General features: G+C 38.1%; 2 protein-coding genes across 3 annotated transcripts in view; both read right to left on the reverse strand.

Moving 5' to 3' along the window:
* The window catches only part of LOC124103218 (guanine nucleotide-binding protein G(q) subunit alpha), a 287,047-nt gene that overhangs the window by 145,069 nt on the left and 118,379 nt on the right, over positions 1-23,599 (reverse strand). The gene's annotated exons all lie outside the window — the stretch shown is intronic.
* On the reverse strand, positions 957-1,378 carry LOC124103219 (COP9 signalosome complex subunit 9-like). The gene has a single exon (XM_046459713.2). The coding sequence runs from the start codon at positions 1,343-1,345 to the stop codon at positions 1,172-1,174; it is 174 nt and encodes a 57-aa protein (XP_046315669.1). The 5' UTR covers positions 1,346-1,378; the 3' UTR covers positions 957-1,171.

Below are 23,599 nucleotides of genomic sequence, written 5' to 3' on the forward strand. Positions count from 1 at the left end.
ACATTATTGGGTTGATTATTTATTGTCTGCACCCTCCCTCACTATGCACATGTCTACAAAAATACACATAAAACAGGAAGCAGCACAAGGTAGGAACTACTGTTCGAATTCTGACATATCCCAAGCACTCACACCCATGTCTAGAATGTAGCAGGGGCTCAAAACCTCTGTACTGAACATGAAAAGCATTGCCATGTCCGATTTTAACAGATGGAAACGGCTGGCTGATCCTTTCTATCACAGCCTGAATGCTGCCCAATTATTGTCTCTCACTTGAGTCTTCAGGACATCAATCAAAGGTGCACTGAAGAGTCACGCTCTGAAAACTGCAGAGAATTCTTTTAAAGAGTATGGTGGGTTTATTGCCATGTCTTTACACACAGTATTATGAAAAACAGATCCTGCTAAGATGTGAATTGATTTGAGGTTCTTTTCTCTTTCTCTAGATGTAGAAAATATGATACACAAAATAAGAAAGGAGAATTGTTCCAGATCTTATATTTACATGGTCTGGACTGAACCCAGAAACCTAAAAAAAATAAACCATCCTCAAGGGCAGTTAGACCAAAGCTTTTGACCCAGCAAATGACACTTATTTAAATTTGGTAACAGCTTCAATCAAGCAAATGCACAGGTTTTCAAGAATTTCACCACAGTACTACTGGTAAACAAGCAGAAACAATCTAAATGTCCAACAACCTGGGTGGATCATACAAACTGTTTATAGCCACACCATGGGCAAATCTATAGCCACCAACATGGAATTAAGGAAAATCGCCAAATGACACAACTAGGTACTCACTCTGAGGTTTATGAAAATGATCCACTGAGTCAGTTTTTGGTGAAGAGAGAAAAGGTGCAGGCAGAAAGACTGAAAAACGAGTATTTTATATGAATTCATGATAAGCCTATCAGTAAGTGACAGATGATAGAAACTTTTTTTCTTTTCTTTTTTCTTTTTTGGCATGTGATGGTGTGTTTTTAATAAGTGTGAGGACAAAGGCCATTCCACAGGAGATGATGAAGTGTCCAGGGGGTTAAGACAGTCCCCCACCCTCGGTTGGCCAGGTCCTGACTTCTAGTGATCTCCACGAGGTCTCTAAACCATCTGACACTGCTCTCTTTGCAGACTGGTGTGCTGTGCATGGCCATGTGTGCAGTTGGACCGGACTCACTGGACATCATCGTCATCAAAGAGATCTTCAAAATCATTAAAGAAGTCTGCATGGACTGCTTTCTCATTGGCTGCCAAGTCCATCAGGAGTCCAGTGCTGCCTCCTGCCTCGTCCAGGTCCAGGTAGGGACCGGCACCCTCGGGGAACATCTCATCCACCGCCGGCTTCATCTCAAGCCATTGCGCTCTAGAAATTTTTCTTATTTATCTGTATTTTCTAATTTATTTTTGTAATAGAGAAAAAGAATTCTCAAAGTGCCTTCATGGAGATGAGATACACAGAACCAGACACTGATTTAGAGTGAAACTGAGCACTGAATTCATTAACAATTTCCATACCAGTAAGCCTACTGTTCTTCACATACACATGTATCAAAGGCATGTTTAACAGAATTAGTACCCTTCTGGGGGAAAAAAATTGCGAATTCTTGAATCAAAAGCCAAACATTTCAATTCATACCTTATGAACCCAAGAAACCATTTTATAAGACAGCAGGACTAGGAGGGGAGGGGAGGGGGGATAGTAGAGGATAGGAAAGGCAGCAGAACACAACAGACACTAGTATGGCAATATGTAAATCAATGGATGTGTAACTGATGTGATTCTGCAATCTGTATATGGGGTAAAAATGAGAGTTCATAACCCACGTGAATCAAAGTGTGAAATATGATATATCAAGAACTATGTAATGTTTTGAACAGCCAACAATAAAAAATTAAAAAAAAATAAGACAGCAGGACTGATTAGTAAAATAAATTAAGATGTTTAAGTGACTGGGAAAACAGAAGCCAGAAATATAAGCAGGGACATGTTTTTCCGATCTGAAGTCCATCTGTCAACTGAAATACAATTACTATCCCATCTACCCCTCTCTCACTGTACACAACCCAGTCTTTACCCTGACTTCACAATGTGCATCTGCCACTGGTTAGGGAAGTGACATCATGCTATACATAGGAGTCTTGGGATGGTTTCAGCAGCATCAGAAAGATCCAGATGCCTCATTCACTTGAATTCTCATTCTCTGGTTCAGAGAGAAGAAACAAAGAATAGAGCACAGTGCTTTTCTAGGTAAACTGAGGGATAGTTGGTTTTGAAGAAGGGAGGGAGAGTGGGAGGGAGGGAGGAAGGGAGGGAGGAAGGAAGGAAGGAAGGAAGGAAGGAAGGAAGGAAGGCAGGCAGGCAGGCTAATTCTGCTCACAACTTGGGTGTTAATATCCCTGCTCCTGCAGTGAGTCTCTGAACCACTTGGGGACCAAGGAAGGAACAGTCTTTTGTCTCTGTTTCCTCCCCTAATCAACCACAAACTGTCTAGTTCCTGTTCTCTGCACATTCCTCTCAGAAGCAGTTACATCAACATATTTACAGAAGTTAACAGTGAAATAAATTATTAAGATATTATCGAGATGTTGTTCTTCAAAGTAATAAATCAAGATGTTATAGTCAGAGTAGGATTTGAGTTCTTAATAATTTGCAATGCAGAAACTACCAAGCTTGTTGAACACTGCTATAGGTTCTCAAATTCTTCTCAAATTATGGTATTTCAGGAAAATGGGTTTAACTGAAGAGAAGAAGTCTTTGATCTAACAATACACTTTCAAAGCAGATGTGGACTCCACTCTACAGATAAAAATCTCTGAATGAATGGTTGCTCTGGGTGAGAAGTAAATCATGCAGCAACTGCCAATGGGAACCAGGTCCAAGAATATTCTCAGAGCTACAGCATTTCTGTATTTCTGTAGCTTCGGGAAACACCCTCAGGGTTGGAACTAGGAGGGGGAAAAAAGGAAGAAAAAAAAATCCCTCTGTTAAGTTGTGTAGATGACTCCTCTAACACTTGCTTTTGGCAAGTCCCCATGGGGGTGTGAAGCCTTATCTCATCCAATCTGCCTTCAAGCCAGCTGCCTCTGGGACTGCTCTGTACCAGCTGCCTCTCATCAGTCTGCTGGCCATTTTGTCCAACATATCTATTCTGCTGCATTTCAGAGGAAGAGAAAAGGCAAATGATTAGGAAACCAAAAGTGGGTTTATTTCAAGGGGAAAAACATTTTACAGCATGAAATAATACAATAAATGCTGCAAACTGCCACAAAAGCAAAACTTTCCATTATAATCTGAAAGGAGTTAGGAACTTGAGTTCTTCCTGGCCCCAAAGATCAGAGAGGTCTGCAAAACAGGTTCTCCACTCCACCCACCCAAACCAAGGCTAAAAGCTCCAGCCATCAACTGGAGGATGTCTTAAGGAAGTTCGTACTTTGAGGATGTAACTCCAGTGCAGAGTGCTTACCTGGCAGAAGCAAGACCCTGGGTTCTATTCTCAGAGCCAAAAATTAAAAAAAAAAAAAAAAAAAGGAAGCACATCCTTTCTTAAGGAGGATAGGCTGCAGCTGATGACTTAAGATATGAATATTTCAATCCCAGTACATTCTTAATTTCTGTCAGCATCCCCTGAACTGTAAATGTGTCTTACTATGAAGGGCTTCTGTCCTTGAGGACACTGTTAGTTAAGAAAGGGGTCCAAAATCAGTAATCTCTACCAGAGATCCTGGTTCCAAGAGGGACATTTTGAGGAGGGCATGCTATTCTGTTGTTTGGGGCTTGGTATCACAGTTTAGTTCTTAAATGAATGATGACTATGAAGATTCCTCAAAATGAAAGTCAAAAATGTTCACTGCCTTATAACACTGACAACTGTTTATGCTCTATCTTTGGTTCTGTTTTCCTTAAGGCCAAAAGTTTGCATTTCATTTCTGTTCTCTATACTGTTCAGAGAGGAAAAACCACATCAGCTGCTTCCAGGAAAAAGAGAAAGTTTTTCAAAAGGGAGGAATTCAATAAACCCTCCTGTTAAGATTTCTTATACTTGTCACCCCTCTAGAGGATCTGCATTCTAATATCACACACTAAGGCAAAGCCTGTCTCTGGGGAGTGACAGTATTTTACAATCAGGGCATTCATTTACAAAAATGATAGGCTGTGTCCAACAATGAAAGACAAAAGCAACATTTTTAAAACTCCAATTTCTAAGATTTGGCCCTTTAATTGCCTGTATTCTTGCCTTTTGAAGCTAGCTGCACTGCTAGGAGGAGCTGCTTAGTGCAGTGGCTCTTAAATTAGAGCCTGCATGAACATCAGCTGAAGGGCCTGACTCCTGAGCCACACTCCCCAGTGTTCTAATCCATGAGTCTGGGTGGGTGCCTGGAGAACTGCTTTTCTACTAGTTCCTAAGCGATGCTGACATTGCTTGGTCCTAGGACCATAACTTGAGAACCACTACTCCAGTGCAGTTTAAAAACTCTGGGTCCATCTAATTTACCCATATGCCATCAAAGTGATCCTGGCAAGAAGCAACTCAAGGACCTCTTCCTTATCTGCTTCAAAATGTAGCCAGCGAATAACTTCCAGTCCCTAACATCAGGGCAAAACTTCATTATTGTCTACTCCTGTCTTCTTGCATGAAACCTCTAACCCAGAAGCACAAATGTTTTGTAGGCAGCTGTAAATCAAAATCACAAAAACTAATAGGAAAATTATCTCTCTTCCATTTCTTCTCCTTTTTCCCCAACCAGGCTTTCAAAAGCTGGGATCCCTCAGGAGCATAAGAGAGCGAAAGCTTTTTAAGAGGCAGATTTGGATTCAAACCATTCCCTACCATTCACCAGTGATTGGCTCTTGCACAAGTTTATTAACCTGTAGGCCTCAATTTCCTTATCTGTGAAACTGAAAGAGTAATATTTCATCACAGGACTTTGTATATTAAGTGCCTAGTCCATCACCCGGCACACAGCAAGCCCTCAATAAAAACAGCAGTCATTTAACTTTTCCGTTTTCTTTTCTTTGGAAGTAGCAGGCATAGGGAGAAAAACACTGATAAGAGATAGTTAGGGAATGAAACTCCACTCTATCATTCATTAGATTTGTGATCTTTGTGCAAATGTCCAATTTCTCAAAGGTTTACATGTACAATGAAGAAAATAATAGTAACTACTTGTTGGGTTTCTAAAGACTACATAAAATCACACAGATTCCTGGTCTGTTTCAAGCTGTCCAAAATCAGGGATAATTTATTAGCATTATGATAATGAGAGTTGGGGTGAATTTTAGAGGTATTTTGGTCCGATTTGAGAGCTCAAGGGAACAAAGAGATATGGCCAGGTTCTTGGCTTTATTCTGTATCTCTCAGGGCCCCTATGCACCAGCACTTTGAGAAGTGCAAACTCTACACTGCTCAGGCATCAGCCTGGTCACAGGGCCAGGTGCCAAGACTAGCCAGGTACACAGAAAGATAAAAATGAGGATGAAGACAAAACCCCAGGAAAAAAGAGAATTCTGCCAGAGATTAAAGTGTGCATCTAGCAGGTTTTAATAAACCATTTTCTACTTGTTGCAGGAGCGTGAAGAGAACCAAGCAAGCAAACAAAAGCCAACCAGGCCTCTCCTGTCCGGCACAACTCTTCTAGGAGTTAAGTTTAGCTCACAAAGGGAAAGAAGGCACATGAAAGCATAAACTTTTTTTTTTCATTTTTATGTTTTACTATTCCAGAAGCTATACATTCGACATTTATAGCCCAGAAAGGCTATACTTGGCCTTCTGGATTTTAAAAAGACCATTTCCTAAATCCAAATGTTACCATCTCAATAGAGGAGGGAAAAGAAAAGCCCCTTTTCAAGTTCACTAAAGTCACACTTGATTCTGGACAGATTACACTTGCCTAAAAATGTTTTCTAAAATGAAATACGGAAAAGAGAACTAAAAATAAAAAAGGAAAAGGAAGAGAACAAAAAAAGAAAAAGTGTTATTTCCTCACCTTGACAATGTTTCTTCTGTTGAAAGTAGATTCAATTTCAATAAATACTGACATGTAAAGAACATAAAAATCTTACCTTTAAGGTTTAAACTTTTTTTTTTGATACCGGGATTAAACCCAGTGGCACTTAACCACTGAACAACATCCCAGCCCTTTTTTGTATTTTATTTAGCCACAGGGTCTTGCTGAGTTACTTAGGGCCTCAATAATTTGCTGAGGCTTATTTTGAACTCACAATTCTCCTGCCTCAGCCTCCCAAGCTGCTGGGATTACAGGTGTGTTTCACCAGGTCTGACAAGGTTTAAACTTTTAATATAATTTAGTAACCTACTCAAATGCTCTAAAATACTATCTCCAGCATTTAAAAAGAAATTCAGTGTCATTTTTTATTTGTAAAATTAAATAAATCTGGAGAAACCCATCAGAAAGCATTTTTATGCAACTTTTTAAAAAAATATATTTTAGTGGTAACTATGCTCTTCGAGAAAAAAAACAAAAGGGTGTTACTGGTTAATCTCTAATATTTTAACCATTTTCCTCAGAAAGTGGGAGTATTATGAGTTGGTAAAGTTTAGAAGAATGCCCCATACTTTGAATTCTTTTTTTAAAAATGGATTCTACTAACTTAAAACAAAGGGATCTGGTTAGCAAGAGAGATTTGGGTTGGTGGGATGTTCAAATTTTTATCACCTGGGAATAGGATGTTTATAAGACAAATAAAAGAATAAATGATGTAAAATAAACATAATTGTGAACTGAATTTTATCTGTACCTGAATAATCACCATGGGTTGGTAGGACATTCAAATTTTTATCACCTGGGAATAGAATGTTTACAAGACAAATAAAAGAATAAATGATGTAAAATAAACATGATTGTGAACTGAATTTTATCTGTACCTGAATAATCACCACAAAGAAAATGCTGCAGAGAAGACACTGAACTGTGGACCTTTTATCTACCTGACCCAAGCCATGGATAAAGCTTACCACGTCAGCCACCACCACCCCCCCCCCCCAAAAAAAAAATGGTGCTTGGAGAAGCTGAATGAGGTTCTCCATGTTTGGGAAACAGTTTTGAGCTTGCTTTGACTGACAATATAAACAAATAAATGAATCATGATTTATAAACACTGGCAGATCTGCTCAGTATTACTAAAATCTGAAGATACATAATCTAAATTTCTAGGTAAAGACATTGAAGCAACTTTGCCTGTTTTCTCAGTCTACAATTGAAAAAAAAATTTTTTTAAATAAAAAAAATAACATTTCTCAGTGATGCGCCCTAGACTATTAGGCTTGCAATTAGACTGCTTATTTGTTTGCTTTACTCTCTAAATTTCTATTTGTCCCAACATGAACAAGAAAAGTTTTGCAGCTCTGTATGTGGTTTTGTGCCCAAGGACACTGGTAAGGAACACTAGCTAAAATTGAGTGGTTTTTGCTGGAATGTACTGTTAGTCTGCTTCAAACTGCCACAGCCAGAGATTCAGAGAGTATTAATCTTATAATCCTCCCAGTTAAAGTAAAAGGTTCACATTGTTATTCCCTGTATTATCTATTCTTAGTAATATATAATACTAAAATAGAGTATAAACAATGATTACTAATGCATAATTATTACTATAATAGCAATACATGTTATGTTAAATAGCATTTATGTTATATAAATGATATTACTTATAACATTTATATAAATACATATTATATAGCACTTATAAATCTATAAAATACACATATGTACTTAATATTATTCTACAATTCCTATGATGTACTCTTTTGATATTATTCTGTAGCATGATTATTTTTACTGTGATACTTTTTAATTTTTTTTTTTTTTTTTTAGTTTTAGATGTACATAATACCTTCATTATATTTGTTTATTTTTACCTGGTGCTGAGGATCGAACCCAGTGCTTCACACATGCAAAACAAGTGCTCCTCCACTGAGCTACAACCTTTGTTATACTTTTATCAAATTTTATCATTTCATCCACACACTCTTCCTAAGCATTTACTTAAATGCACCAAGTATTGGCTCATGTAATAATCCTATTTCTGAGCAACTGTCCTCTATTGGTAGCTCTGACAGTGTGACCCATTTGTCGACAGGGATTTCTAAGACCTTAGAGGGTTCAGGTGGTCTCATTAATGTTACATGAACACTATGATGTGCTATGCCTTTACTGCTTGTTTTTCTCATGACCCACACAACCCTCCATACCCCTGTCAAATCCCTACAAAACATGAGATTGGGACTAGAACAGACTTTGCTAATTTACTCAAGCCATCCAACCTTACATAAGCTGTGCCTACAAAGCCACACACTATGTGCTGGTACCATTATTCCAATGACTCATGGAATATATGTGCCTACATATGTTTGTTTTGATGGAGTGGTAATTTTAATTTCTAATATGGCAAATACTAATAGATATAGCCCATATGAACAAAAGCCTATATTGGGATCCACATGGATTCCACTCGTAGTATAAAGAGGTGATAAGATTTAAAAGGTTAGGAATCCCCATTTCTAGAATGCAGACAATATTCCTCCTGCTACTAAACTCTGTATACTCAGAATACTAATTCTTAGGTAACTTTTGAAACTCGATCTTCAAAGTTAGTATTACCAGAGAAAACTCTAGAGAGAGTAGAGCAAGAATAGCTCAGTTTGACAGCTTCATTTGGTGGGGGGTTGGGAGGGACAGGGGTGAAGGCAGCAAGGAATAAGGTAGTCAAGAGTGAAAACATTTTAAATGTGTATTCCACGTAACAACCCCCTAATGCCTCAGTACAAAGTGAATCTCTATAATTTAAACATAAAAATACTTATTAGGGGTTATCCTGTGGTTGGGGTTTTGCTTGCCTTTAAAAAAAAAAAGAAGGGGAAAAAAAGAGTACTCTGAATCCGAAGAATCTAAGTCTGTTGATTCTGTTATGTGGGGCGCTGAGAAGAATGGGAGCTTTTGGAAAGAAGTCTTTGGCTGGGTTTACGAGAAAGATGAGGACAACAATCATTCCAGTAAATCAGAGAAGCAAAGTGGAAATATCTAGATTATTCACTAACAATTAGCCAGCAAATCCCTTAGGTGTCTAATGCAGCAAATACTAAAGCCATTTGCTCCCTTGGAGTAGAAAACGGGAGTACATTGAGGAGATTTCATTCTCAGCATTAAGTACAGAAATAAAAAATAGAAAAAAAAAAACAACAGAAAAATTTTGCATTCTTCCCGTAAGCCTGGACTCCCTTTGTCATTCTACATTCTTTATGCCCAGTTTCCTTGGAAGCACCATATATAATTTTTTAAGTGCACATCAAACAATGTCTGATTCCTTCCACAGTACTAAGTTGACATGCGACTGAATTAAACATTTCAAAAAATTCCTTAATCCTGTCTAGTCTTTTAGAAGGATGTTTTTCAGCTTTGATCTGTGGCTAGCATCTTGCCTTTTTCTGTAAATGTGGTATTCCAGGTGTGTTCACAATATTCTCAAAGAGGGATCATTACCCTGGGGTTTACTCACACAGTGCTGAGGATATCCTGCCAGATCCCGTGCAACACTGTAAATTTGTTTCCAATTTGCTGTTGATGTTATGCCCTTGATATTAGACAGAAATGCTTCCTTCTTTTCCTCTTCCCTTTATTAGCATAGTCTCTAATGAGTCCATATTAAATTAGTTTGTTTTTCTCCATCAGAAAAAAATTTATATCTAACCCAAAGTGATGGTACTTCTAAACCTATTCTTTTATTATTTTTTTCCCCAAGACTCTTAAGTCATCATAGCTTAGAATTTTTAGTGAATTGACATTTTATCCTGTTTAAAGGTTTTGCCCTAATCAATATAATAATTTTCCAGTTATGGCATCTTTCTGTCAAAGTTAATTTGTATTAAATTTATATGCAGAAATTCTAAAACATACCAAATTATACATACTGAACTAAAAACAAACAAAACTACAAATTAGATGTACCTTTCATCTACTTGTTTTCATAATACATAAAAATGAATCCTCCAAATACAAGTTTTTCACTTTATTCTAGTTTTATATTACAATTTTATTTAAAACATTGAAATTTTGAAAGCATTCATCTTAATTCTAATCTATCTTAATTCTATGGCTATTTGCATACATTTTGTGCTGGTAATTTGGTGAAGCAAATTATCCTACTCCTTGTTCAACCCTCTGTATCCCTATTAGATCCCTAAGAAACATGAGACTGTGACTAAGATTTTGCCAATTTACTCAAGCCATCCAACCTTATGTAAGCTGTGCCTAGGAAAGCTTTTGTAGCAGTAATTTCCTAATTTATCTTATTTTTCTTGAAAATTGAGGGAACAAACAAAAAATAAGAATTAAATGTTATAAAACAGTATTTTTCTAGTAATAAAAATTCCGCCAAAAATACACTGAGAAGACGTGATCAGGATGCTCATTCAGTTTTCAGAAGAGCCATCATCATGCTAGACTCATTTGCCCAGAGACTGGTCAGCTGGAAAATCTTGGTATATCTCATTCAAAAGTCATGATACAGAGCTGGGGCTGTAGCTCAGTAGAGCACTTGCCTAGCACAGGTGAGGCACTGGGTTAGATCCTCAGCACCACATAAAAAATAAATAAAATAAACTTATAATAGCATAATGTCCAAAGATTAAAATGCACTTAAGTCAGCATTTTGGCAAAAAATGAGCAGCTTTAGTTTTACTTTTGATTTCTTTACTGTAACCATTTTACCATTTATTTATCCTCATACATATTCTCAACTACATTACTCTTATCTTCCTTATTCTCATTGGCTAGCCTCATCACAGGTTTATCTCTCTACATGCCTTGCTATATTTTATAGAGCAGTTCTTATCTTTTCTCTGTCAGTTTAGTTTCTATATGTATTTGTTGATTCTTTACCAAACAGTTTGTAGAGGGCAAGGGTAGAAGACAGGGAAATGATGATTTTAAAGTTTGAATTTTAAAAATGTAAAATTTACTCACTTTACCTCAACATACATATTTGAAAGAAAATTCAGAGATTTAAGTTCATTTTACAACTCTTAAGACATTGTCATTGCTCTTCCTTTATGTGAGTATGAATATATTTTATGAATGTCAACTGTAAGCTTTCCTTTACCAACACTCCACCACTCCTGCCATGAGGCCCGCTCACTGAACCCCAAGTATAGGAAAAAAGGAGCACTGTTCTTCTGGTGCTTGTCCTCCTAGATATGTGAGGTCAGAGCTGTGAGAAGCACACTGGTTCCTGTAACTGAAGTCTCCAGGCCAGTCCTGCAGAACTCACTAATATGTACAGCACTGTTCACTCTTCTAATATGATTTGGTTAGAGCACATTTCAAAATTCCCTTCCTTTCATTGCTCGGCTTTTTCTTCCCCCTCCCTTTCACATTTTAGACTCTGAGCAACTGATCCTTGCGGACAAAGCCCTTTGAAGGAGAGCTTTGAAGAGAGGTCATTGCCCTAGGCATGAAACAAGATAAGAAATAAGCCTTTAATTACTATTTTCACCAAATCCTGCCTTTTTTCAGAAGCCAAGATTTTATATCCAGAAAGCCCTCCCCGCTTTTTTTTGCTTCCTTATAGGTCTTGAACTCCAAGTTATGTTATTATTTAAAGATGTACTAGATTCTAGTTTCAAGTGTCCTTCCTTGGCATCTGGGGAATCTTGCATTCAGCCTTGTAAATGGATTTCAAGTCCAGAAAGCTCTCTAGAATGTTAACTGTGATGTTCAAGGCCTTGGTCCAAACCTCAACCATAAGGTTGGTCAATACCACCTCTCTCTTCCTGCTCTTCTTCAGCTCTTCAACAATTACCTGTACCTTACACCACACCATATGCCATGGAAGTGCATTCAAGTAGCTTCATGCCTCTTCCCATATTCAACAAACTGATCTTCAAATACAAAATAAAAAGGATATGGGCTTAAAACTTCTCTTAGGTTCAATGCTGGTTTGTATCATGTCTACAATGGTTTCTTCCAAGTCAATGCTCAGGGTAATGTACAGTGTTCAGAGTAATAGAATGTTCTACCTCACAAGAATGAATTTCAGAGATGTAAGTTCCTTGGCATTGCAAAGGGTGACTTTTTTTAAAAAACAGTCATGAGCAGTGTTTTGTTAAAAACCAAAGCTGAGAAACATTATTGAATATCACAAGATCTCAGTTGTATTTTCTGGCATTATTGATGTGGAAATCAAACATGGTAGCCATTCTTACTAAGACAATGCTTCATTTATGGTACATAGATAAGAATCTATGAGACTGAATGATCCTTTTTGGACAACAGTTAATACAGATTACTAAAGAGAAAAAAAAAATGAGCCATCTCATCATGTTTATAAAGGAATAAGACCTCACAGTTTTTCTTAACTTAGTAAAATTAAGAAAAAAAATGTATAGGATATAGGTATGTATGAATACCTCATACAAGAGAATAACATTAAAATGCCAAAGGGTTTGATTCCTAATTATATGAGGGTAAAATTCTCACTGTCTCGATAACCTACTAAGCTTGGAAATCTCAGTCTGTTCTAGCTGGGTCATACATACAAGCTAGATTAGGAGTTAAGAGGTAAACAAGTAGGTCATGTAAATTCTTAAACCCCCACCTTTAAGTAAATGTGTGGGGTCTTGTCTATTGTGTGCCTTAAGAAGAATTGGAGGGAATCTCTCCTATTAGACTGCTCCACCTATCTTGGCATCCATCATGAAGTCTGCTCTCCCCACAGTGGCCTGGGTCTTGTCTGCCACCTTCTCCTCCCTGACTCACCTCAGCACACTGGACTAAACTCTTGATCATGAGATGCATATCAGGTGCTGCATGAGGGCTGCCCAACTTTCCTGATTCTCACAACAGCCCTACAGAGGAGGCACCATGTTCCTCATTTTAGATCTGAGGAAGATGTGGCCTAAAGAAATGATGTGGCAAACAGGTAGCAAATTCCAATCCAGGCACAGCCAGTTTCTAAACCCTTGTTCTTTCTAGAAGGTGATGCCATTCATGCCTGCTAATTCTCTGTGCTTTTTCATACAGAGAAGGCTGCTGCTGTATTCATAAAATATAATTAAAGTTTAAAAGAATTCATTTAAAAACAAATAGGAAGAAGTCCTAGGAACATTGATTTTATAGAACAATTTTGAATGGACCCAAGAGTTTGTGATATGACAGTGGGAATAAATAACAATTATTGTTTTTATTGATCATATAAGTATTATTTTCCAGAAATGTTTTTACTCACATTTAAGAAGAATGTCAATTTTACCTCAGTACAGTAGGAATTTTTGTTTTGTTTTGTTTTGGTGCTAGGGACTGAACCCTGGGCCTCATGAATAAAAGATCACACTACCACTGAGGTGTACTATAACCCCAGCCCCAATAAAGTAGGTTTTAAAAAAAACTAAAGTAACAGACAACAAAGAAGGAGGAGAAAGATGACAAGTGGGGGAGGAAGAAGGAAGGAAAGGGGGAAGAAAGGAAGAGGAGGAAGAAGAAGAAAGGTAACAAATATTTATTACTCTGTGCAGGGCACTGTGGTAATGGTTTCCCGTGCACCATTTCATTTGATCTTCATCTTGTCAGTGAGTTATTTATCACCATCTTTACCCTTCAACACAAAAGTGGAGCACAGAGAATGTAACTGATTGGCCCAAGAACATGGCTAGTAAGCAGTCCAAATCCTGGTGATGGGGAATTTGCCTGTGTTATTAACCACTGCCAGATCCTGCCCTCCCTGACATTCTGGGAGCCAACTGGTTACATGGAAATTAAAGGAGGTTTCAGTGGTGAAAAGGGAAGTGAAGATGCTCCCCAAAGAATCTTCCTTTGGTCTGCAGGGTCTGAGGTTTTCCAAAAGAAGGTGCAAAAAAAGGACTTATAACAGTTCAGCACAGCCTGCTGGTGGAGAAAAGCTCTTGAAGCCCTCCTCTCTTCCTCCCCAAGAAAGATGACAAGGAAAAAAGAGGACTGGTCAAAGAGCAGAGACTGGGAAAACTGAGGAGGGAGGATGGCAAGTTCAAGGCCAGAAAAAATCCTAACTTTGTGCATTTAGTTATAGACTGGGAAGAGGCATGCAGGATAGAAACCTGCTCACAGCTTTTATATACAAATCATTTTTGGAGGGAAGGTACTAGAATTTATATAGTTAATACACTGTCCCCCATCTTAAAAAGCATGCATAACCAAAGAGGTTGAACTAGAATCCTTAAAAATTACAAATTAAATTAAAAGCTATTTCCTTCTAAAGAATGCAGAACTTGGGGCTGGAGTTGTGGCTCAATGGTAGAGCACTTGCCTAGCATGTGTGAGGCACTGGGTTCGATCCTCAGCACCACCACATAAAAATAAACAAAATAAAGGCATCGTGCCCATCTACAACTAAAAAAATTTTTTTTAAAAAAGAATGCAGAACTTGGTCATTTTTAAGTACTCACTATGAAAAACTTCAAATATACACAGAAGTTTGGAAAATGGCAAAATAAATACACAATCATTAAGATTTTATCATACCATACTATTTGCTTCCCTCATTCTACCCTTTTAGATAATTTTATTTTTTCTCTAAAATCCTATTTGTCCTATCCTTTATCTTAAACTGCTTTAATATGCATCTCTAAAATTTTCAGACATTTTCTTATACAACAATGTTATTGTCAGGACAAGTGAACCAAGAATAACTTCTTCATATTATGCCTGGAACACATTCAAATTCACTGATTATCTAAAAAATTATATATATTTTTTACTTGTTTGTTGTTGCTGTTGTTCAAATCAGGATCCAAACAAGGCATATACATTGCATTTCATCTCTAAACTTTTAATCTGAAACAGCCCCTCCTGAACTTCCAAGACACTAGTTCAACTACACAAACCATTTTTATTCACTCCATACCCCCAGTTACTTAATGCACATCAAAACATAGTGGATCTGACTGATACGTTCCAGCCTCAGAGTAAGTTTTCCAATTCCCTTACTTTTTGTCTTCAAAAAGGAAAACAACAACATATGACACATCATGGGGGCAGCTGTGTTTTGTCTTCCAGAAGTTATCTACATTACTAAGGACTAAACATGCCTGTTATTACAATGATACTTAATTACAACGGGAAGCACACTGAAGTCTTATTTGAAAGACTGGTAGGAACCCAGCCAACCCCACTGTGCCCCATTACAAAGGAGGCACCAGTGCCAAACCTGGGTAATTCTCTCCAGAACAGAGCTGCCCATTGTTAATTATGGAGTTTAGGGAATTAGTAGGCTAACAGACGACAGTGATGCAGGAGAAAATCAGTTTGCTGGATCACAGAATGTGCCCAGCTCATTTTCTTTGTCAGGGGTTTTTTAATTATTTATGATGAAGCTCCATTGCATGTTTTGTAATAATAATGAAGTCTCAGTAACATGAAACCTCACTGCAGCAGGGCACAGCTATTAAATCTTTGCTGAGAGCAGAAGGAGACAGCCAGCAAGACTGTCAGGTCTGTAGATTAAAAAGATTGAGAGTTGTCCAACTCCAAACAGCAAATTCAATTTTGTCAGTGAAGCCACCAGCACCCAAATGACTCTGAAATGGACATTATACTTTCATGAGAAACAGGTCTTCTAGGTCTGCCCACAGTCAGCTTGCTCTTAGATGCTGAGCTTGTAGCCCAGCAAAGCTTCATGGGGTATGTTCCTGAGAGTCTCATTAAAACATCTCTTTTTACTCTCCTGGGTTTGTTTGTTTGTTTTCTCTGTGAACTGGAACACCATAAAAGGGATTTGTGAGTGAAGTAAGGACAATCAGGATCTGGGCAGCTACTACCACACCGTCCAGGATGACCAGGTCAATAATGTGAGGCTGAGAGATGTTGAGGCCTCCTTTGCCCACTCCCTGTGACTCCCATTATTCATTCAAACCCATTAGTTCCATTTCACAAATCAACATCATTAAAATAATACTCATAAACAATTTAAAAGACTTTATCTTTAAAAATAAAATCCAAGAGTGCCCTCATTTAGAATAAAGAAAGCAAATATAAGAAGGGCCAAGAAGGTAGGATGAGAAAAATTATTTAGAATTATCACATCCCCTTAGTATATGTAAGAGTAACCTCTTTAGAGGCCACTCTTGAATACCTGGAGGCCAGCTGTTCTGGATCGTCCAGGCCATTCTCCCTCTCTCAATCTGAAGTCAGTGCCTCACAGGCTGTACATTACAGTTGCTTAAAACTAACAAAAGGCACAATTCACGCCAAACTCACTAGTATTCCTTTTTGGTAACTTATAGATTCCTGTGGGACAGTAACCGTGCTTAAATCATCCCAGAGCTTTGCACACAGTAGGTCTTCAATAAATAATATTTTTAACAACAACAAAAAAAAGTGCAAAGAGGCCTCCCTGTTTATGCCCCACCAGGCTATTGCCTGTCATTTTGCCTCTGGCAGCACTTCCATACTATATTTTCAACTGCCCATGTCCTTAACTGTGAGACCCGCTGGCAGTTTAGTATCTCAAGAGCAGCTCATTTCTTACTTATATATATTTCTTACTTATATAAGCTTTGCCCAATCCTTTGAACATAGGTACCCACTAAATAACTCTGAATGGACAGAGGGGTGTATGAGGAAAGCAGAAAATGAATTGTAAAGCATAAAAAAGCTAGAGTAACTATATAATACACAAAAGTTTCCAACTTGTTTTTTAAAAGCCATAATAAATTTTCATGCATGACTTTCCAGATTAGTACATATAGTTCTACTTTATTGTTTACTTCAATTGCACAGAATCCTAGAGTGGCTAAAACATAATTTAACTATTTCCCTATGGAGAGATATTTGAGTCATTTCCAAGTTTTCACTATTATAAACAATGCTATTTCAAACCTCATTCACTATTTGTGTATACCTCTGTACATGTTTGTGTTATGTAGTCCTTGCTTTTTATCAAGTACTATACTAGATCCTGAACATATAATGGTGCAGATATCATTATGATTATCATTCTGTTTGATCAGAGGGATAGGTATTATTCAAAAAATCACATTAGCATATATAATCACAAAAAGGGATAAATGACTAGTAAGAAAGGAACAGGATCACAAGGAAACATCTCAAAAGAATCTGAAAGTATGGGGAGGTGGGAGGCACATGCAAAGGCCAGTACAAAGGAAACATGGCAGAAGCACAGAAGCTAAAGACCAACTGGCTGGACCTCAGAAACATTGGTGGAGATGGTTCTCTGCTCCCTTGTATGAGAGTTTCAGCCACACATTTACCTAATAAATATGTATTAAGCACATATTATATGCATGAGACCATGGTAGGTGCTACCAATTCAGCAAGAACAAAGAGATAGCCTCTACTGTCTCAAAGTTCGCATGCTGTTACAGCAACTTCCACAGAATAGAACCGCTAGCTGGATGGAGATACATATTTTAAATTTTGTTCTGTGCTGCCATGCTGCCTACTAGGATGTTCAGCCCTGCCAGGTCCCTTTCTTTCACAGGGTTAGCAAGCTCCTCAAACTATTTCTTGGGTCTGGGGATGGGATGTACTCCAGTGGTACAGTGCTTGCCAAGTAAGCACAAGGTCCTGGGTTCACTCCCCAGTACTGGGAGAAAAACAAATGACTTCTTGACTGAATCAGAGTTCTCTGTTTGGGCAAAGTTCTTTACTAAGTCAATCAGTGATCCTGGAGTCTTGGAGGACTCCAAGGCTGCTGTGCTGTGGTGGGCCACAGGTATTTCACATTCTGATAGAACCACCTGTACAAAACCACAGCCAAAAAAGATACTTCCAACACCACATCCAGGGACACTATGATGTTTTACCGCAATAGAAACTATTGCTAAAATAAGATTTAGGGCCTATCTGGAAATTTTAATTATTCATGTTATACCAGTTCTCCATTATCATGGAAACTATGGGATGATGATACAGCATCTTGCTCCCCGGGAGGATGGGATGATTCTATCTACCTGTGGTTAGGTACTGGGTGGACAATCCTGCTCTTTTACGTAGGTCAGTTACACAGATATTTGCTAATTCCCAATTACTACATTCACAAAGATTCTCCTTCATTTTCCCCCCAATCCTGACCCTTATGCTTATTCCCCTCTTTGTTGGAAGAAGAGCCTACCTATCAGATCAGACAAATTAATGAAGGTGCTGTTAAAAGCTGCCTTCCTCTTTACCTTGAAACTTCTAACTTCAGCAGTTCTCTTCCAACAGTTTCAAAGCTATGGGGGTCCTGCTTCTACAGAACTTTGTTTTATTTTATGTTTTTTTATACTAGCAGTAGTCACTCTCTTTACCAGCAAAATTTCAATGACCTACAAACATACTAAGGTCTCTCCTTAAGTTAAAGAAACAAATAAACAAGCTAGAAATAACATGACTTGTTTGGATCCTGCCTCTGGCTTCCTCCTCAAGTGCCATTTCACCCCAGCCTCCATCCTCTCCTTCCACTCCAGCTCACTAGTTCTAGTTGGGACCCTCTTCATCTTATTTCTCAATAAGATTTCTCAATAAGGTTTCTGGACAGGCCATCTATCAGACTCCAGTGCCACCTGCTTATACTGTGAAAACACACACTCCCATTGCTTTCTTCTCCTGGCCAAAGGCCTTGTTTGGGTGGCTCCCTTGGCAGTTATAATCAACCTGAGAAGGTGGACTTTGAAGTTTTCCACAATCTGCCTCTCCTATAACTTTTACAGTCTTATCTCCCATCACAAAACCTGCCCTACCCTGTCAGCTCTCATCCCCCAAATTATTCCACTTTCTAGGGAATTCTCCTATACTTCCTTATTCTGCATCTTTCCTCATCCCCTTTCCCAACTCCCATTCACCTCTCCAAACCCTCCACAGCCCTCAGGACCAGGGATATACCAACCACAGTTTTGCTTCCTCCTCTTTAGGGAGGGCCACCCTTGGCTCCCTCAATATCTGGTGAATGTCTGTGTCCCTCCCTGAATGGCACATGCCCTGGAGGCAATCACCATGCTATACTCACATCTCTGCACTCCTCACATCTCTACCCTTGAAATTCTGGCGTGAACCTATCTATTCTATACTTTTGCAATTTCAGTCTAGTTATTGTTGTAGGTCGCTCAGCAGCTATAACAAAACACCATAAACTGGATGGTGTATAAACAACATTCACTCCCCACAGTTCTGAAGCCTGGGAGGTACAAGACCAATGAGCCAGCAGGTTCAGTTATCTGGCAAGAGAAAGTTTCTGGTTTATAGATGTATAGTAGAAGGGGGGAAATGTGCTCTCTTGGGCCTCTTTTGGTAAGGCACTAATCCCACTTATGAGGGTTCCATCTTCACGACCTAATCACCTCCCAAAGGCCTACTTCCTCCTAACATCACCTTGGGGAGGAAGATTTCAACTCGAATTTTGGGAGGACACAAGCATGCAGACTATAACAAGTAGCCTAACTCTTCTGAATTTCTATAAAACAATAAATGGGGTTAATAACACCTATCTTTTAGTATTAAATTTATTATAATTCACTGAATGAAGCAAAGAAAATGTTAAGTTAAATTCCCTATACCTAACAACAAAATCAAAATCACAAAGACAGGCATAGTGATGCATGCCTGTAATCCTAGCAACTCAGGAAGCTGAGACAGGAAGACTGCAAGTTGGAGGACAGCCTGGTTAACTTAGCAAGACTCTTAGCAACTTAATGAGGCCCTGACGCAAAGTAAAAGTAAAAAAGACTGAAGATATAAATCATTGGTAAAGCACTCCTGGATTCAATCCCCAGTACCCCCCCCCAAATAAATAAATAAATTATATATATGTGTGTGTGTGTGTGTGTGTATCTTTTAAGATTGTTTCCTTTCTATTTGGTATCATCAAATAATATACTTCAGCAGCTTGGGAGGCTGATGAAAAGTATCATTTTCTCATAGTTGTGCTATATCTGACTTTCAATAAGCATGTTTTTCAATACTATTACATTGTCTGTTCTACCTTTGTTGCCAACTTACATAACAAAAACTATGCTGTGCAAACAACTGTTGAGAGCAATTCCTTAACAGGAATAAAAGATGAGATACTTGGAGGGCTAGGGTGGTGGCTCAGGGGCAGAGCACTTGTCTCGCACATGTGAGGCACTGGGTTCGATCCTTAGCAACACATAAAAATAAATAAACAAAATAAAGATTAAAAAATACCATATGCTGGTAGCTTATAAACAATAAAAATTTAAAAAACAAGATGAGATACTTGGTTTGTCATGACACATTACCTAAATTATTTTCTTTTAAATTGTAAGAAAGAAAAAAGGAAAGCAAGAATGTTAAAAATAATAAAGGATAGATCAAGCTGGACATGGTGGTGTATGCCTATAATCCCAGCAGCTTGGGAGGCTGAGGCAGGAGGATCGCAAGTTAAATGCAAGCCTCAGCGACATAGAGAGACTCTTTCTCAAAAAGGATGGGTGGTGGTAGGTGGGGTTCAGTGGCTGAGGTTCAATCTCTAGTACCTAATAAGTAAATAAATCATAGATCAAAGTGGTTTATTTTTATTTTTCTGTAGTTGTAGATGGACAGAATGCCTGTATTTTAATTTTTATATGGTGCTAAGGATCAAATCCAGTGCCTCACACATGCTAGACAAGTACTCTGCCACTGAGCTACAGCCCCAGCCCTCAAAGTAGTTTTAATAAAATCAATAATCCACAAAATGCTATTGATGATGAGTTCTGACTGCAGATCTCAGAATGGTGTTGACAAACCTGAAACAAAGTACTAGAAAAGGAGTATCAATTGTTTTTCTGATGAAGGAAAGAAAATTTTAAAAAATAGGATACATTTGAATGAAGACAACAAAATTTCACCTGTTTGTCCTTCATGGCTCTAGAAGGTGTACAAGTGCTCTCATCAGCTGCCTGCTTTCCTACCCATAAACATATTCACTTAGTAAACCTATTTAACAGCCTTCTCTTACTTGACTTACCACCTCAAGATGCAATATTAGAGCTTCTGCTATAATATTTTTCAATTTGGCCCAGGCCTCAGTACCAAACGCATACTACAGGAGGAAGTATCAGCTCTCATCAGATGAGAAAGGCCAGGAAGGAGTGGGCAGAATCTCAGCTAATTAAGACAGGGCTGGAAGGTGCAATGAGTCATACAAACCAAAGGTCATAAGAAGAGAGGTCATGTCTGGGTGGCAGAATCAAGAACTTATAGATGAAAAGCAGACCGGACACAAAAGATTAAGATTTCAGTAGCCCAAGTTCAATTCCGTGTAAGTAGACATGGCCACAGGACTTTGGCTGCAAGAGCAGAGCTAAAGTACTGAAGCAGTCTGATGATAAACTCTACCAGGCAGCCTGAGCGAGAGATTCTAGAGGCACTTCATACCACTCTGCCACATGAATGTTATCTCACCATGCAAAGCCTCAGTTTTCTTTTTATGGAAGGGAAGGACAACAGCAGGAAGGGTCAGAAGTAAAATGGGACCCTTAGAAGAAGCTCCTGAGACACTGATACCTAGTAGGGATAAGCAGCTCTCAAAAAATGATAATTCCCTTCTCTTTTCTCCCAGGGGCTAAAACTGACTTCTACTTAGGGTTTACCTGGCTTATAGGTAAACAGGCAACACTCTCTGAGAAGCGGAACTGACCAGGGTAGGAAGCAAACTAACTTCTACTGGCTTTTCCTCTCCAAACCGATCATTAAAGTATAAGCTTATGTACTTTATATCATTTTCTTTTAAAGGAGAGAAAGAAAACAACATCTAAAAGTGAATCCTCCATTTTCTAGCTATAGCACCAGGGTTGTGCATGGCTTCCAGGAGGTCACCTAAAACCTACTTCTCTGCTTCACACCTAGAGGCCAGACTGTTTTAGAGAAATGCTCAAATAAAAAGATAAACAAAACACCTCACAAATTCTGTTAAATTACTTTCAAATGGAAGGCAAAATGTAAATTTGTTTACAAGGACACAGAATTACTTTTTATTTTTTTATTTGTTCTAATTAGTCACACATGACAGTGGAATGCACTTTGATACATTATATATAGATGTAGTATAATTTCTCATTCTTCTGGTTGTACTTGATGTAGAATCCCATTTTTTGACTTTATGTATCAGTTTGGATAATTTTTTTCAGCAAGCCAGGTCAAATGTAGTGATGAAAGACAAAGCAGGGCCATTTTGCCTGCTTGGGGGAAACTGCTGGAGCAAGTTATTGGGAGATTAATGATACTCCTGCTTTGACTTGGAGGGGAAGCCTGGCATATTCTGGCTTTTAGCTTAGTAAGCAACTGACTGCAGAGACCTCAAATAATCAATTTCCAACACATGCAAGTATCTGGGTGATAGAGAGGATGAAGTTTGCATTTGTTTGTATTTTAAGAACAAGTTTCATAGTAATTAATGCTTAGGTCAAATAATTAGCAAATCTTCAGGGATGAACCAAATTTAAATTGGTGTTGCCTAATATTCTAAGTTTTTAAACTCCAAAATACTGAACCACATCAGCTATTTGAAAATGTTGCAGGTGTTCTGTTTTCTTGAATAATTGGTTAGAATAATGTTTGCAAAGGACTTCCATGAAAGCTACTATTTTCTACTCAGGCTCATTTCAAAGATTCAAAAAGAAAGATACACATAACTAATATGCAGAATACAATAAATTATAGAATAGTGTCATAATTTTTGTAGGAAATGTTTGATATGCCTGTGGTATTCTGCTGACCAACTAAAGAAAACTGCTCTCTTCTTTCCTAACATAATTTCTCTATTCAAAAGTTAAGGATTGTCCTATTTCAAATAAAACACAGTCAGATGTTAAGGATGATGAATCCAAAAGTTCTTCATTCACTGAATGTGAAACTCTGATTAACCGCATCAAATACTGAATATTTAAAACATTCTTAAGAGTACTATTAACAGGAATTTTTACAATTATTTATACTGCTATTATATAATAAAAATACCTATATTTACAACTATAAAATCACTTCTATGACTAGTACTACTGTTTAAACAATTGAATTAAAATCAGAGTTGGGCAACCTTCTTCCAAAGTTAATCCAAGACCTGCTGGATTAGGTTCTCCGGTCACTGGGTTCATGCATCCAAGTAGTAATTAAGCTCCCAGATGATTCCAAAGTTTATCTCTGCTTCAGGTTTAGGAAATTTTTTTCAGACCCTGTAGACTGAGCGAATAAAACTTAAAATTGCTGTTTCAGAACAAGAATTGTGGCCTTATTATCTCACCCTGTCAGAAAACTGCACAAGTCAGCTGTACAGAAAGACCGGGAAGACATGCTTATTTTCATCTACAGGTTGATGATCATTCAGACTGAAGCCTTTGGCTGGGAGACAGGTAAATATCTTTTTGGTATTCAGGAAATTTCTCTCCAAGTAATCCTGGAAGACTCCTTGGCGATATGCACTGCCATCTTTATCTATGCTAAAGGAACCAAGGGGACACTGTGATGACCACATCTCCAATGAGAACAATGTGAAAGCTAGGGTTTAAACACATGTATGGCCTGAGCTTCCTGACAACTACAGACATATGCTCTTCATCACGATTACTTTTTAAATGAAATAACCCATGCAAATGATCACACTTGACATGTAGTTAACAGCTC

Source organism: Marmota monax, unplaced genomic scaffold (assembly GCF_021218885.2).
Source record: "Marmota monax isolate L192 unplaced genomic scaffold, Marmota_monax_Labrador192_F-V1.1 WCK01_AAM20220418_F8-fsc00172, whole genome shotgun sequence".
Lineage (NCBI taxonomy): Eukaryota > Metazoa > Chordata > Mammalia > Rodentia > Sciuridae > Marmota > Marmota monax.